The sequence below is a fragment of the Pyrus communis genome, chromosome 2 (assembly GCF_963583255.1).
Source record: "Pyrus communis chromosome 2, drPyrComm1.1, whole genome shotgun sequence".
Lineage (NCBI taxonomy): Eukaryota > Viridiplantae > Streptophyta > Magnoliopsida > Rosales > Rosaceae > Pyrus > Pyrus communis.
The window spans coordinates 34,511,339-34,527,383 of record NC_084804.1 but is presented as its reverse complement, the minus strand read 5'-3'; the positions used below and the strand labels follow the sequence as shown (position 1 = coordinate 34,527,383).

Genomic DNA, 16,045 nt, shown 5'->3' with positions numbered 1-16,045 from the left:
TTGTACTTTTTATTTTTCTTTTTTTTTTTCCTTTTTTTTTTTTAATGAAACAACCTATTCTTCCTGTAAAAAATAAAAAATAAAAACCTTCAACTTTTATACTTAGATCACTGCAAGTGTCCGTAGTATTTTATGCATGCATGGGAAGGTGAGAAATGGGAGAGATGACTGTCCGGACTCTGATGCTAGAATTTCAGGAATTCTCAAATCACGTATGTTTATCATATATCATGCAGTCAAAAATTATTGTAAATTTTCTTATTTAAAATTGAATATAAACAGTATACGATGAAAACTAACTGCATAATGTACGATGAACGAATATGATTGAAAGATCTTAAAAATTCTCACAAAGAGGATCCGGCGAGAATCCTCTCTCCCTAACTTCTGAGTGGCTTATTTTTTTGGTGGGGGAAAAGACAAACAAGAACTTGACAAGCCGTCGCAGCTTAGATAAGTTTGGAGTATGATTCTCTTCCCTCTTTTTTCCCCTCTCCTTCCTTCCTCTCTTATTTGAACAATCACGATTAAGCCACATTAATATCTTAGATTAATTTTATATAAAAAGAGAAGAACAAAATAGAAAATGTGAGAGGAAGAAAAAGAAAGGGATGAAAAAAGAAGGGAAGCGAGTCCTAGTCGGATAAGTTTAGCTTTAGCTAGCTTGAGTAGCAGCAGAAGCAGCTCTTGAGCTTTCTCTCTGTCAAATGTATAGCAGCAGCTTTGTAATTGAATTGCCAACTAGGTGTGATTGATTTCTAGATGGCTTTCTCTTTGTAAAAACAACTTCCAATTTATTTGATTTGCTCGATGTCATTTCTGTCTTTTACTGATGATATTTTTAAATATATTAGTCACGAAAAATAACTAAATAAGTGTGGCTTATAGAATAGCATGATGAGAAATATTAAAAGGGACTTATTAGAGAGTTTATGAATTTTTTGCCATCTTAGAATTTAACGTTAATTTTTGTAATAATATTATAAAATATTATGCAAAAAATATAAGGTGGCGGAGAGTCCATAGATATTTTCACTTAATACTACAATCTAATGATATTTCTTTTCATTTATAAATGAGAGGTTTTAGTGTAAGTAATATTGTTTGTTTAAAATTTAAAAAAAAAAAAATTCTACTTAGCATTTCTCTTGAATTTTTTCTTCAAAATATTCAATATGTTTTTTTTTCAGAACAAAATAAAATATAAAGTTAAATGTTCTTTTATTATAGGGGCACTGTTGCAATGATGCTAGTTAAAGTTGGGCATCCTGACACTCGGACAAAAAATTAAGGATTAAGATCCTGCCGGGCAAGGGGGTAGCACGACAGAAATATTATGAATCTACACTTTTTTTGTTTGTTTTTTCTGTCAAAAAGCCGAATTTAAACATCCATGATATATGGTCTCTGATGGTCACCAATTAAGGTCATCGTTTAAAATCTTAAAAAGGAATTAGAATATTTGGGGAATGTCCTTAAGATTGAGGAGGAGTTATTCCTTAATTCATTATGTGGCCTATTATTATGATTGAAATCGTTTGTATTATAAATCTTTTGCAAAGATTATTTCTACGAAAAATTAATTGAAAATAAGGTTATTCAATTAATTAACAATAGAAAATAGATAGACAATTCATAGTTCTTTTATCGGGTCTGTCTATTTGTTTTTATACAGTTTAATACCTAAACGATCTCACATTCTTATTGATTTTTTGCAGTAATAATCTCTAAAAAAAAATTTATAATATGAACGTTTCCAATTATAAGCATAAAATTCTGTAAATTGGCCACGTAGTGAATTGTGGATGAACCAAGTTAATTTTTATTCCAATTTCAAGAGAAAGAAGAAATACAGACTGAAATTTTACGCCGGTGTGTCATCACATAATTTTTAAGATTGTAAGTTTATTATCACCTGCCATATAAAATAATCAAAAACTTTGATTTTGGTCCCTAGTTGACCAGTATCTTACACTGAAACTTTATTGAAGATAATACTTTAACTGACAATTAATAAAGTGATTAGCATTACTATTACTTAAACGTGGTGACCAAAAGTTTTTGAGCTATTGAGGTCAGCTCTCTGGTGTAGATAAACAAATTAGGGTAAAGTACAAAAAATTACCTTAATTATTGGGGTTACGATAGTTTCATACCTCATCTTTTAAAATTGACAATGTCATACCGCTTCTTACGAATTTGTGACAATGTCATACCTCCGTTAATTTTTCTGTTAAGTGCTGACGTGGCAAGAGAAATGGACCACTCACTAATCCAGCTGAATTAAAAAGTAATTAAATATATTTTTAATAATTAAATATTAAAAAAATTAAGAATAAAAAAACAAAACAAAAAAATTTCCTAAAGATGCGGCATCCCCTTTCCCCTCTCCTTCTCCTTCTTCTCCTTCTTCTTCTTCTTCTTCTTCCTTCTTCTGGGTTTTTTTTTTTTTTTTGGGTTGCAGTTTCCACTTTTTATTTTTCCTCCTCCTCTTCTTCCTCCTCTTCCTTCTTCTTCTTCTTCTTCGGTTCTTCCTCCTTCTCCTCTTGTTTTTTTTTTTGGGGGGGGGGGGGGGGGGGGGGGGGGGGTGGGTGGGTTGGGTTTTCAATTTTTTTTTTTTTTTTTTTTTCCCTCCTCTTCTTCCTCCTCCTTCTTCTTCGGTTCTTCCTCCTTCTCCTGGGGGGGCAGGTGGGGTTGGGTTTTCAATTTTTTTTTTTAATTTTAATTTTACTTTTATTTATTATTTTAATATTTAAAAATATTAAATATTCTTTTTTAGTTTTTAATAATTTTTTAATAGAAAGTGGTCCCAATCTCTTGCAACGTCAGCACTTAACAGAAAAACTAACAGAAAAATTGACAGAGGTATGACATTGTCACAAATTCGTAAGATGCGGTATGACATTGTCAATTTTATAAGATAAGGTATGAAACTGTCGTGATCCCAATAGTTGAGGTAGTTTTTTGTACTTTACCCAACAAATTAGATGAGGAGAGAAAAAAAGAGGAAAATTGTTATTAGTACTCTAAAAATTTTATTTTACACTCAATTGAAGTATTTCAACTCTCATCCTAATCTTTTACGATCTACATGACTTACTCGATCGACCGACAACTTTTTTGCTTCAGGTTTTATGATTAAAAGAAGTATTTGAACTTTCTCTAATTTACAACTCAATGACTGTAGTACTCGATTGATCAATGACTTTTCCACTACAGATTTTACGATTAAAAGAAGTATTTGAACTCTCTCCTAAATCTTTTATAACCTACATGACTGTAGTACTCGATCGATCGTCGACTTTTTCACTACGGATTCTCCGATTAAGGGAAGTATTTGAACACTCCCTATAATCTTTTGCCAATTAGTATCTTTTAATTTTCTTTACATTATTACGAGGAGTAAATTCTTAATTTTAATTCATAAAATTTCAGCTCGTATGGGATAAAAATGGACATTTTCCCTCATCCAAAAATATCAGCACCTTCCTGATGCTCTAGCTCGGTGACTTGGATCCGAAGTCTCTCTGTGACTTAGACTTTTGGATCCCAAGTCTCTTTCTCTTTCTCTAAGGAGACTAAATTTATAGATTAAATTTTGTAAACTAAATAACATAGAAGTTGGTAATTGGATTATTACTTAATCGTTGATAAACACACTCACTTTTTATTGATGACATTTCATTTGATTTGCTAATTTAGTCTACAAATTTAGTCGCATTCCTCTTTCTCTATCATCACAAGAGACAAACCGCTAAATGGCGCCCTACCAATGGCCCAACGGCATTTTGTTTTTTCCAAGCGGAAGAGGAGAGTACCTTGTTTCTCTCTCATTGAAAAAACCTACATCAGACAAAAAGCCAACACAAAATGCTGGGACGCGTTTCTCCCATTGATTCAGTCCGCTTCCAGGACAGTTCCAAAACTATATGAACAAAACTACCCAAATTCCACATGTTTTGGGTTAGATGGAGATTTTTTTGCAGTCTTTGGAGAGCCACTTGGACTGCATGTAGCTGGCTTTTCTCCAAGGAGGAACATCGAGGCCATTCTCCCTGAGAGACTGTTTTGCAGCTGAGCAAAGCAGAGATATAATCTTGTCAAGTTTTGCCTCAGTTCCAACAAAAATGGTTGGCAGAGCGTCTTTGAGCTGCTTGTAGTTCTGTGTAGGTCTTGCCACTTCGAATTGTGACCTGAAATCCATGTCCACTATCAGCCTTGTCACTTTTCCACCATCTTCAACATTGTTGTTCTTCTTCTCCCTCACCATTACATCAACGTACTCATATCCACCTGTATATTCAACAGCTTAAAAACCAAAATTAACCCATCAAAATCATATCGTTTGGATACTCAAAAAAAGAAAATGAAATTTATTCAATACAAGCGATATTCAGGGAGAGAGAAGAAAAGCGAACTCTTCCATAATAATGAAATTTGAGAGAGAGAGAGAGAGAGAGAGAGAGAGAGAGAGAGAGGGTTAACTTTAGGGAGCCTAAAAGAAGAAAGCCATGAAGTTTTGCAATAATGAAATTTGAGAGAGAGAGAGAGAGAGAGAGAGAGAAAGAGAGAGAGAGAGTTACCCTTAGGGAGCCTAAAAGAAGAAACCCATGAAGTTTTGCAAAGGGAGGCTTCATAACCATCCTCATTTAGTTTCCTCACAACCCATTTATTTTTCAGATTGTTGGGTTCCACCACGGTCCCCATGTCGCTCAAATGCTTCAAGATTTTCTCAAGAATCTCAATCTCACAGTCTGTTGCCTTCCATATTAAGTCCTAATTAAAAAAACCAACATATATAAGATTGAATACAGCAGAGTATTTTTATGAATTTCAAGTTGAGAGTGTTTTGAAGTGGCACTCCAAAAATTATAAAATTTAGTAGCACAAGGAAAACTGAAGGAGAAATGTATATACTATATATATATAGACACACACAGATATATATGTACAGGAGCAGGAGGAAGACTGAGAAAGAGAAGAGACCTGTAGAGTGAGTAAATTAGGTTGACGATTGGAATTGAGGGGGTTTGAATTGGGAGCTGCTGAGGAGGAGGAGTCTGATGAATAAGATTCATTAAAGTCTCTCACCATTTGCATCAGTTGTTCTTCTGTTAGGCTCCCCATTATTCTTTTCTCTTTTCTTCCTTCCTTCCTTCCTAGGTACGGAGAAAGAAGGTTTGTATCCATATAAATAATTTCTAATCCGGAAGTTTCCCCTCTATTTAGTTTTGTTTTTCTTGACTTTTTAGACATTTCTAGTGACGTCATCAACAAGAAAAGACAGTAGCAGTGCCATTGTAATCATTACTGCATAAATTTATATCCCTAATTACTGTAATGCAGGGATTAATCCATTGTTATTAGCTTGGCATTGATAAAGCTATGAGCCTATGCATTTAATTAATTAATCTGTTTGTTGGTTTGCTGGTTTGTTGGAGATTAATTGTTTTTTTAACTTTTTATTTATTTATAATTAAAGCTAAAATTACAAAATAAAACCTCAAAAGCAACTAAATTCAGCAAAAGTCAACTGGATCATGCATATAGTACGTTGTCAAAGCTCCATAAAATGGTAGTGTGGTGAACCGTGTAACAGTGGCACTGTTCTAAAAATTATCTCCCGAGCGCTAGGCGGCTGATCACCTTCTTAATTAATGTTTAGGCGTTTGAAAATTAAGAAATAGCGCATAGACCTACTGAGGCACCTGTCTAGATAGCTAGGCACCAGCCTAGGTTGCGACTCATTTAGACAGAAAATAGATAACTTTCATTTTGCATTTTATTTTTTTCAATAAATTGTAAGAGACTTGTCAAATACTTAAATGAGCACACATTATATGTCTGTTCCCCATGTTTTCATTATGTTCTAATACTTCATAATATATGTGCCATTCTATTTTATAGTTTATGATTAAATTATATATATTTTAAGTATAAACATACACTTTTTTACATGAAATATAATGGATTTAGTTAAATCCGCCTAGGCGCCCGTCTAAACCTAGCCTAACTGCCTAGGCGCTAGGCCCAAGCTCCCTGCCCGACTAGCGCCTAGCTTCTTTTAGAACCTTGAACGGTGGAATGCATACGAATTATTTTATGTTTTTCATGATGTTGTATACCATTGTTACAGGTAAATATTTTTTGTGAGAGCTACTAGACCCATCTCATTGTCTTATTTTCTCATCTACATTATAATCCCACCCACCTTAAAAAGTTAAAAAAATTAAAATGTTATTTCCCCTCCCACTATTATTCCCAAAATAACCTTTAATATATACATACATATGAAATTATAAAATTGTCTCTTAAAAAAATATAACAAATGATATCTAAATGAAAACCACTAGGGTCTGCAAATTCAAATGGAAACGACAAGGGTATCCAAATTCAAAAGAATTCGACAACGACAAATTCAAAAATACGATGGAAAAATTCAAATGACCTACACACAAATTACCCTTCTACCTTTTCAATAGAAACATAATCTTCTACTTTTTCCGTAGAAGCGTCACTTCTACTTGTTCAATAAAAAAGTCATCTTCTAAGTCCGTTGATATTTTTTTACTTTCTCCGAATGAAGGGAGATGAAAATATGAGTTAGGGTTTAAGGTAGACAAATTGTCTCCCACACCCAAACTTTTTTTTATTTTAAAGTAAGCAAAACAAGATAATTAATGTCCTTATCAGTCTTTTTGCAAATGGACAAATTTGTAATTAAAAAAATTCATTAAAATGTGGGTGGGAAAATAAGACATTAGGATGGGAATAACATCACTCTTTTTTGTGTGCACAAAGTATGAGTCAAACTATCGATTTTAGACGTAACTGCATCAATTATAAAATTAGCCTCTTTAAAAATGTATTAGAAGGGCAAGTGGTGAATTGCCCAAATAGTTAGTTCATTTTTCTTTAATTTAGTAAGTCGTGGATTAAAATTTTTTTGTCGCTTATACTAAAAATGTATATTAAGAAAATACTTTGAATCGGCTTATTTGAGGATGTATTTGAGAGAAAAGTAATCGACGTAGGCTGCCGAGTACTTGCTGTGTATAATACGTGTACACAAACACAATTATATTCTGATTATACTATTAATTAGTATAATATTAACAGATAAGTGCACTTGACTTTGTTTTCTTGCTGCAGGATAATTATTGAACTTTATATAATCATCTAGTTATGCGTAATTAATTATGCAAATTAGTTTATTAAAAAAAGAAGACCATACGAATTTACTTAGCTGGTTTAAGTCTTCAAGTTACATGGACATCTCTTTTGTTTTTTTACTCGTTATAAATAAATTTGATCGGATTCATTTGGCATAGTGTCGATAAGTTTGAATATAATTTTTTGGCAGCGAAGTCATGTTGAAGCTTTAACTAGACTTAGCCAACCTGTTAGAAAAGTTGTCGTGCTCCCCCATTTGAATTCAAGTTTGATCGCTCCCTGTAATTTAGATGCATTTAGTCTGAAATATCCTTTTTATAAGAAAAACGTAATGGAAAGAAGAATAAGACGTGATGACTTCTGTTATGCCTATCAACTATTTACTTCTATGTGTGGGGTCTTAGTTCGATTCTCACACCCTTAGTATCAATATATCGTTATGTTAAAAAATTAATTTTTAATCTAATGGTGTAAGCATTGGATTTGTCCCCGTGGATAGAACATTCATCTTTAACCGATAGTCGCTCAAATTCGAACTCTCGTCCTCCGTTTAGTATGACTTGGAACAATTACTAATGAGAAAAACATTTAATCAAAAAATTTTGATCAGATTCATTTGGCAATAGTGTTGATAAGGTTTTTTTTTGGCAAACTAGTGTTGATAAGTTTAATATGTTTTTTGGCAGCAAAATCATGTTTTGGTCGCTCCTTGTAATTTAGATGCATTTAGTCTGAAATATTCTTTCTATTAGAAAAACATAATGGAAAGAAAAACAAGATGTGAGAGACTTTAGCTATGCCCATTTACTTCTCTTTGTGAGATTTTAGGTTTGATTATTGCACCTCTTAATGTAAATATATCGTTATTTAAAAAAACTAACTTTCAATCTACTGGTGAAAGCATTGCATTTGTCCCGGTAGATAAAGCATTCATCTGCAACCCATCATGTTCGAGTTCGAACTCTCGTCCTCCACTCGGAACAGTTACATAGCTTCTAAATAGAAAAACACTTATCCATTCTGAATACGTTCCCTTCCACCAAAACAGAAGTAAGGTTATGCATTTTCATGTAGCTAAGTTGTGTTTTCATGTCACATCCCAAAAATAACCAAACCGATACCGAAATAATTTCAATATCATCTTGGGGGGCTAATTTTTCTCCCGATTTAGCAAAACATGTTTCTATAAAAAGATTTGCAAAGATGATACAGAAGAATGAGTTACAGTACAAATTACAGATTGGTAAAAGAATTAGTGGGTAAGGTATTCCTTTTGGTACAATACAACATATCCAGATGGCGTGATGAAGTTGAATGGAAGTTTTCCGACGGGCAAAATCTTCTTCATTCCTTTCTCCGTCACTTCACGAGACTCCATGAGAATCTATAACCGGTTTCCCACAGTTGAAGAATGAGATATTAAAGCAGCCAGATGCAGCTTTCACCCAGTAAAAACTCGGACGTCATTAAGATAATCCACACAAGTTACAATGTTCAGGATTAAGCTCTCTCCCGCATTTTCGCTCTCGCGAAAAATACTCCGGCCACAAGACCTACAAATTGAAAAAAAATCATCGGTAATGCTAGAAAACTCAAGCTTGTATTTGCGAAGTTGTCTAGTACATCATATTCTTCTTCCTGTTTGATGGAGAGAACTTACCAAAGAAAATGCTAGCAGAGTTCTCTAAACTGGTCGGCACTTTGAAAAGTAGAATACCGGCAACAGATAGAGGGATCTTATTCAGCGACCCAACAAGGCTGCAGAGATTGAGCAGTGATCAGAGATGTCCAGTTAAATGGATTACTAACACCTTATGATTCAAAATAAGCATAGCAATGTAATCACACTAAACCAACGAATAACACAAAGCCAACAAGAGAAGGGTTTCACATACAAACATAAATCTGGGATTGTCTTAAATTGACTTCCAAGTCCGAGGTTCTTTTTTTTTTTACCTTTTTTTTTTTTAATTTGCAAAAAATCAAGTTCCAAATTCCAAGTTCTTATGTACATAACTGGAGTGGAAAGTCGAGAAACAAGGCAGAGAAACTGACAAAGTGAAACACAAGAATCCTATGATTATTGAAACTACATAAATCACGAATATAAGCTATCAGGCTAGATGTCAAAAAGTATGCAGCCTGGAAAAGGGGATATAAAATTTATTTAGTTTATTTAAGAAAAAAAAAAAAGGGAAATTTGAAAGCTAAGAGTAAGGTATCCAGCTTTAAGTTGAGTAATCAAAGTCTCACTTAAACCAGGTCACAACCATAGATATCATATTATGTATCAGCTGCATTCTATCTTACCTGTATGTGGTGGCACCTGTTTGATGAAGAAACCACATAGACGTGAAGCTGATTGCAAGGCCCAAAAATCCACTTAATGTCATCACCAACCAGAAGGTTGAAGACCTCAAAAGTGGTCTGCATTTTGATTCAACCTTCATTAGATTCAATAGGATAAAAGAAAGAAAATTTGTAAGAAAAACAATGTGAAACGCAACCCTAACATTTTCTCCTTCCTGTTTTTCTTTTGACAAGTAAACGTGGTCCTAATTCCCAAGACATCCCACAAAGTGATTCTAGACCTCAGTCATAGCTAAATGGATTGGCATACATGTTATTAGCTAGTAGTTGCATTTTAAGGTAGAAAACAAACAACATAGTAAAACCAACAATGAAATAACAAACTATGGAGTACTTCGTGCATACTTTACTTTTCCATGATTGTATCATATGTTAAGAGGAAGTGGTATCCATCTGGAAGATTTCAAACTTGGACAAATATTTCACAAGGGAAAGAGGAACGGGAACGGGCCTTCTTGCCGAATGACATCATAAAATAGCAGTTGCAAGCTTTCACACCACACCTCTCATCTAGATTTTCATTTAATCATCAATATGACAGATTCTAAAGACGATGTGAGTGTGAAAGTCATTCCTTTCCACTATATGATTCACACTTGTCTATCTATTGCAGTAGTTTCCATACTTCTATAATTCTCCAGAAACATCCAGAGTTTGAACTACGTTGACCAGAATGACCTTGTATAAGAGAAAAAGTGCTTTGATAATCCTCCCACACATTAAGCTATCGAAATGCCTAAACTTATAACACGTAAACAAATCATTTAGACTCCAAACACCTGTCTTTATCGTCAAAACTATAGTTACGGCATTATAGCACAGTCAAAAGAGTGTCGTGGTAGAAGTGGGGAAATAGTATCACAAATGAATACTCACGTTGTAAAGAGATAATCCACTTCATTGAAAACAAAAATAAGCAGGATCCCCAAAGGTAGAGAAAGCGTGTTATTTAGCAAGACCATTGAAAACTCATTCAGCTTTCCAGATTTCGTGACCAGCTTTGCTGTATCCATGACTCTACGTAGAGTAAGCTGTCAAAATAAAATAGTTATTCAACAATTAAAACATAAAACAAGTTAACCGAATGGGACACAGAGTCACAGACCAAAAAACTACAAGAAAGCACTCAGATTTCAGACAGAAGCCTAATGTCCATTTCTGAAATCTTTGTTGATTTTGCACTATAAAGTATAAATTTTATCAACTCAATATTTGAAGGGCTACAAGACCTCTGATATATAAGAAAGAAACTGAGTTGATATAGATGAGAAACAGAGTTGATATAGATGGTCTTGGACCAAACCAGAAATCCAGTAAAGGATACCGTTTTTCCACCTGATAAGCATGGTTTTTATTGTCTACAATTGGATTTGGTAAGTACTGCCTTTTCTTTCACTAAGGAAGTGCATAATTAGTACCGGCCACAATTAACAATTAAAGACTTCAATTTTTCTTAGATCTGAAAATAATCCTCATCAAGGTAGGTCCAAAACCAAATTATCATGTAGCTTCCTAATTCATATTCTCAAATAAAAGAAACTAGTTTAATCATTCTTATTGCTAAAAACATCCTCACAGATGAGGGAGGTGGAATAAAGACTATACACAGAATGACATCTAAAATGTATTGAACATATTGAACTCACAGAATATGATGCAGTCAAGATACAGTTCATAAACTGCCATGCATAGCCAACGGCATGGAAAGATAAATCAGTGACTCCTCCAGAAATTGCTGAAATTATCTGCAAATGTTAGATTCAAAACCATGTCAAACCATATCATCAAATGAGAACTCAAAAAATATAATCTTATAGATACCCAAGAATAGCATAAGGTTGGTGACAAATGATCTTGGAAATAAAGGACAATATCTCTATGAACATGCAAGCATGCATGCATGTGTGCAAGTGCACTCGCACAAAATCCACTTACCCCACGGGACATCAACCCCCAAATTTAGAGAACTATTATGATGCATCAAAGATAGAAGTGCAGACTCCTAGAAGTCAAAATTTTTGTCAACTCAGCAAAGCATTTGTCCTAATCGATTTGGCTTGGTTTCATCAAAACCAAAATTAAAAAAATTAACTACGCTCATGTATGCACTCGCCTTTTCAATTCGTATATTCATTGCCAAGCACAAGCTCCAAACCACAGAAAAAGAAAAAGGAATTATATATGATATATTTTTTTGAGAAAACTTATTTCTTTTCCCACACATCATGTTGTTTTTAACATAAATCCTAGGAATTAAGATATGAATAAAAACTTCAAAAAACGAGAAAAAAGTAAAAAAAGATGATACAAATAACAACATAGAAAGGAAAGATAGACAAGACCTCTCAGGTAAAAGAAACAAGCCAGCAATCACAAGACGAAAAAGCATGTTGAATTATTGTTTTAAATCCCAATTGAAACATTTATGGACAACTGAAATCTCAAATTGACATTTTCCTAATTATCAAGCATACCATTAAGAAAAGTGCTGCCCATACTCTGCTGTCATGGTGCTTCTGGAATAGATACATTTCACCAACAGCAGTTATCACATTGGTAACATTCTTTAGGACTGTGACCATCGCTACATTGATGTACTTCAAGCTGCAAACATGAATTTAACTAGAGTTGAGAAAAGTAAGAGGCCATGGAGTTTTAATGGTTGTACACCAACAATGGGTGCACCCTACAGCAACTACCTAAGGAGCCTAATCAGATGATCAAAAACACATCCTTGCTTGTCTAGTTGAAGAATACAAAAGATGCACTGAATGGTTGACATAATGTGCAGAAAAAGATTAATTTAGATCTGCATGAATTAAAGACCCAAGAATACTTACATGAAAGGTAATTACGTTGAACTTAAGTTTAAGATTCATAGAAGATTTTTATGTAACAACAATTTAAGTACAAGTATCACCAACCTAGTAGATTGCTTGTTAAGTGGTGTTTAATAAAACATCAAGATGAAATTTTGCATGTAAACAAGATGACGCTGGCATCAAATGTAATATTTGATATTAGCTCTTGTAGACCAACTACTTAAACTTTACCTACAGCCATTATGCACCAAGATGAACTAAAATAGGAAATACTCTACCTACTGCATACCTAAACATGCTTGTAATGAGCATCCCAACGAATATAACATTCACAGGCAACCAGACCTTAACCAATCTCCATGTTAGTGGCTCCGTTGATATGATGCCGGTAAAACTCAACACAGAAACGATTATAACCGAGACTAGGTTCTGCATCCACATTAGCAACATGAGATAGTTAGATTTCAACAAATAACTATTCGATCAAATAGAGTTGAGTAAAACACTCTTTTTATGCAAACAAAATCGATCACAATTGTTACCTGGTACAGCATCAGAGAAATTCCAGCATCAAAGTTGTAGCTCGAAAGGACGAATTTGTTAACTAATATCATGCTGCAGGACGACAGGCAATATGCAAGGCCAGACAATAATGCCTTATTCTGTATCTTAACCACCTTATGGGTGGTTGCTTTATCTCCATCTTTTTGCAATTTTCCACCTTCCAAATCGGTTTCATTCTTTTCAAAAGAACTCATTGCAAATACAAACCTATATCAAAGTTGATAACTACTTCTCAATCCAACACCGAATTCGAGTGACGAAAGAGGCCACTTCCCCAACTTTAGATAACCATATACTTTGCCGATCGGATGAACAGATGGAAAATTCCCAAATTTTGAAGAAAAATCACCCGAAACATCATTGAAATCGGATATGAAGAAGAGCAAAGAGGAGAAATCCGAGAACCCTAAAACCCAGTATTAAATAGAGTTGTAAAAACGTAATTAAGCCAAACCTAAACCCCAACTGCCGAAATCAAACATAACAGAGCTCTCAGTACCGAGTAGGAAACAAAAACGGCTGAGAGCTAAAGAAAAGTCACCTCTTACCGCCAACGTGAGGGAGCTCGAACTTCTTCTCCTTCTTCTTCTTCTTCTTCTTCTTCAGCTTAAATAAGAGATGGAGGAGTGCGAATTGCCAAAGAGTGACAGATGAAGATGAAGGTGGTCGTTGGAGTTGGAATGGGATGTCCAACCTTGGAGGGAGGCGTCAATGCTGACATGAAAATTCAAAGACTCAAGTTTTTGACCGGAGATGCTATATTCCATTAATTTCTTGATTTTATCTGTTAATAACTTAATGACTGTTACGGCATTTTTGTTGTTTTCATTGGTCGCATTTGATATTTTTATTTATTTTTTTCCCTCACCACCTTATTATCCTTTTTCTGGGAAAATGGTTGCGTTTGGAAATAAAAAAGAGTATGCTGATAGAGAAAATCTCAGACAATTTTTAGGATAATTCTAGGTGTTTTAAATGACTGAAAGTTCTTTTAAAGAAAATATTTTTAATTTTCTTTGAAATATTTCCACCAAGAAGCAGATAATATGTATTTTTAATAGAAAACACTTTAAGTATTTTTCTAGAATTAATTTGTATTTTTATTAAAATTTGATTTTGAAAACATTTTTATCTAAAATACTTTCATTTGTTTAATCATTGTTTGTGTTAGATTAGCGGTAGCTAGATAATTACAATCTAGCTACCAATCACAGATCATTGTAGCATTTAAATATTGAGCAATGATCCAAGCCGACCAAATTGGGCAGCCTTCAACTAAAATATTGGAATGCTCTTCTTCAGTCCATTTTGGTCTAATAATAGTGGATATTGGAATACAAATTTGGAGATTGAAAATAACAACTCACCAAAGTCCACTTTGAAGTACTATTGGTTCATTTCCAAACAAAAACTTCCGATATCGGAAATACACAAGCATAACATTTATGCGCAATATGCTAGCGTCAGTTACGTGTGGACGTGACAATCACGTGTGTGTGTGTGACGCTAGTCCATCCATTGATGTTCATAGGTCCTCAACAAATCCCGCACTCATCCATGTATGTGATCGCACCAGTAATGTTGTGATTCAACATTGCAAATGCAATTCCCCATTCATGCTGTGAGTCGAGATTAGTCACTTAATTCCACACACTGACCATCAATATGTAAATTTTGGTGTAGCTAAGGTTAAAAATAACAACAATAATCACGTTTTATTTCACTAAGTGGGGTCTTATGTATGAATCTTAGGACGATACTCAAGGCCCGTCCTGAGGGGTGTGAGGAGTGCAACCACATAGGACCCATGAACTCTAAATTTTCTATATATATAAGCTGGGAAATAATATATAGATGCTTTCATAGCATGGTTGTCAAGCACTGATACTTCTATGTGGTAATTTACAGGTTCAACTTCCTACTTTCTCATATATATATATATATATATATATATATATGGGGTATGTACGGGGTAAGTATTTTGGGATTTTTGAGCTACACTATTTTTTCCATTTTTAAATATTTGTAGTTTAGTTTCTTTCATTATATTGTTCAAAAAAAAAAAAAAAAAAAAAAATCTTTCATTACAAAAGATAATTTTGCTAATAAATTTGTAGTTAGAAATATCATAATAAATTAAAATTCTTAAATATGATATAATCTTTAAAACCCCTCTTTCTTATATGATATCATTTAATAGAATACATTTCATAATTAGAATCATTTATTTTTTTGGTCACCGTTTAAAAGTCATCTATGTTTCATTCAATTTGAAGATTATTCAGTCATCCATATCAAAAAGAAAATTATAGTACAATTACACCTATTTAGATTAAGTTGCTTTAATTGTTTAAAACATGAATCTCAAAATTTTAACTAATTTAATGGCAATCAATAGGAGAGGGGGAGTGAGAATCATCCTCACTTTAGGGCGTGAGAAAAAAATGCAATAAAAAATGTTCATTATAAGATGCTACTAATATCATAACCAGTGATTCGTTTAACTCATAATTTTTCTTGAGATGAACTCTAGATGATAAGAAGAGCATGAATGGTTCAGATTATGATATTTGTATAATGATATGATAGGTACATAATCATCACATCATGTTTTTTATATTTAAAAAATAAGGAGATTCGAACAAAAAACATAGAGAATGCATATAGGTACATGACCACCACAGTACCACATTGTCACATCCCTGCCCGGGCAGGACCACTTCCCGGGCCCGACTCCACTACCGTAGCACGATATTGTCCGCTTTGGGCTTACCATTCCCTCACGGTTTTGTTTTTGGGAACTCACGAGCAACTTCCCAGTGGGTCACCCATCATGAGATTGCTCTAGCCCCCTTCTCGCTTAATTTCGGAGTTCCTATGGAACCCGAAGCCAGTGAGCTCCCAAAATGCCTTGTGCTAAGTAGGGATGAGAATATACATATAAGGATCACAAGGATCACTCCCTTGGGCGATGTGGGATGTCACAATCCACCCTCCTTAGGGGCTCGACGTCCTCGTCGGCACACCACGACCAGGGTTAGGCTCTGATACTAAATTGTCACATCCCGCCCCGGGCATGACCACTTCCCCGGCCCGACTCCACTACCGTAGCACGA

At 34.2% G+C, this 16,045-nt stretch overlaps 2 protein-coding genes across 5 annotated transcripts; both read right to left on the bottom strand.

Annotated features, from left to right (window-relative positions):
* Nucleotides 1-3,964: 3,964 nt before the first annotated feature.
* On the bottom strand, nt 3,965-5,127 carry LOC137725103 (uncharacterized). Its single transcript, XM_068463699.1, has 3 exons — nt 4,987-5,127; nt 4,584-4,776; nt 3,965-4,293 (listed from the first exon to the last, which is right to left on the bottom strand). The coding sequence occupies exons 1-3, from the start codon at nt 5,125-5,127 to the stop codon at nt 3,965-3,967; spliced, it is 663 nt and encodes a 220-aa protein (XP_068319800.1).
* Nucleotides 5,128-8,291: 3,164 nt separating this feature from the next.
* On the bottom strand, nt 8,292-13,713 carry LOC137725440 (GDP-mannose transporter GONST1-like). Of its 4 annotated transcripts, none has more exons than XM_068464118.1 (9): nt 13,471-13,713; nt 12,908-13,136; nt 12,655-12,794; nt 12,018-12,147; nt 11,190-11,288; nt 10,420-10,574; nt 9,484-9,600; nt 8,834-8,931; nt 8,292-8,726 (listed from the first exon to the last, which is right to left on the bottom strand). In XM_068464118.1, the coding sequence occupies exons 2-9, from the start codon at nt 13,121-13,123 to the stop codon at nt 8,674-8,676; spliced, it is 1,008 nt and encodes a 335-aa protein (XP_068320219.1). In that variant the 5' UTR covers nt 13,124-13,136; nt 13,471-13,713; the 3' UTR covers nt 8,292-8,673. The 4 variants fall into 4 exon arrangements, with proteins under 4 accessions (XP_068320219.1, XP_068320218.1, XP_068320217.1 ...); XM_068464117.1 differs by having other exon boundaries at nt 12,908-13,335; nt 13,471-13,712; XM_068464116.1 differs by having other exon boundaries at nt 12,908-13,712.
* Between the last annotated feature and the right edge of the window lie 2,332 nt (nt 13,714-16,045).

Bases quoted from the DNA above. Each gene is read 5' to 3' on its own strand.
- LOC137725440 (XM_068464118.1), bottom strand. From the start codon at position 13,123: ATGAGTTCTTTTGAAAAGAATGAAACCGATTTGGAAGGTGGAAAATTG. The intron at 11,289-12,017 runs GTATGCTTGATA...TAACATTTGCAG, and splicing joins GGGCAGCACTTTTCTTAATG to ATAATTTCAGCAATTTCTGG. The intron at 8,932-9,483 runs GTAAGATAGAAT...CAATCTCTGCAG, and splicing joins ACAGGTGCCACCACATACAG to CCTTGTTGGGTCGCTGAATA.
- LOC137725103 (XM_068463699.1), bottom strand. From the start codon at position 5,127: ATGGGGAGCCTAACAGAAGAACAACTGATGCAAATGGTGAGAGACTTT. The intron at 4,777-4,986 runs GTCTCTTCTCTT...TTTTTTAATTAG, and splicing joins CTAATTTACTCACTCTACAG to GACTTAATATGGAAGGCAAC. The intron at 4,294-4,583 runs GTAACTCTCTCT...TTGAATATACAG, and splicing joins TTCTTTTAGGCTCCCTAAGG to GTGGATATGAGTACGTTGAT.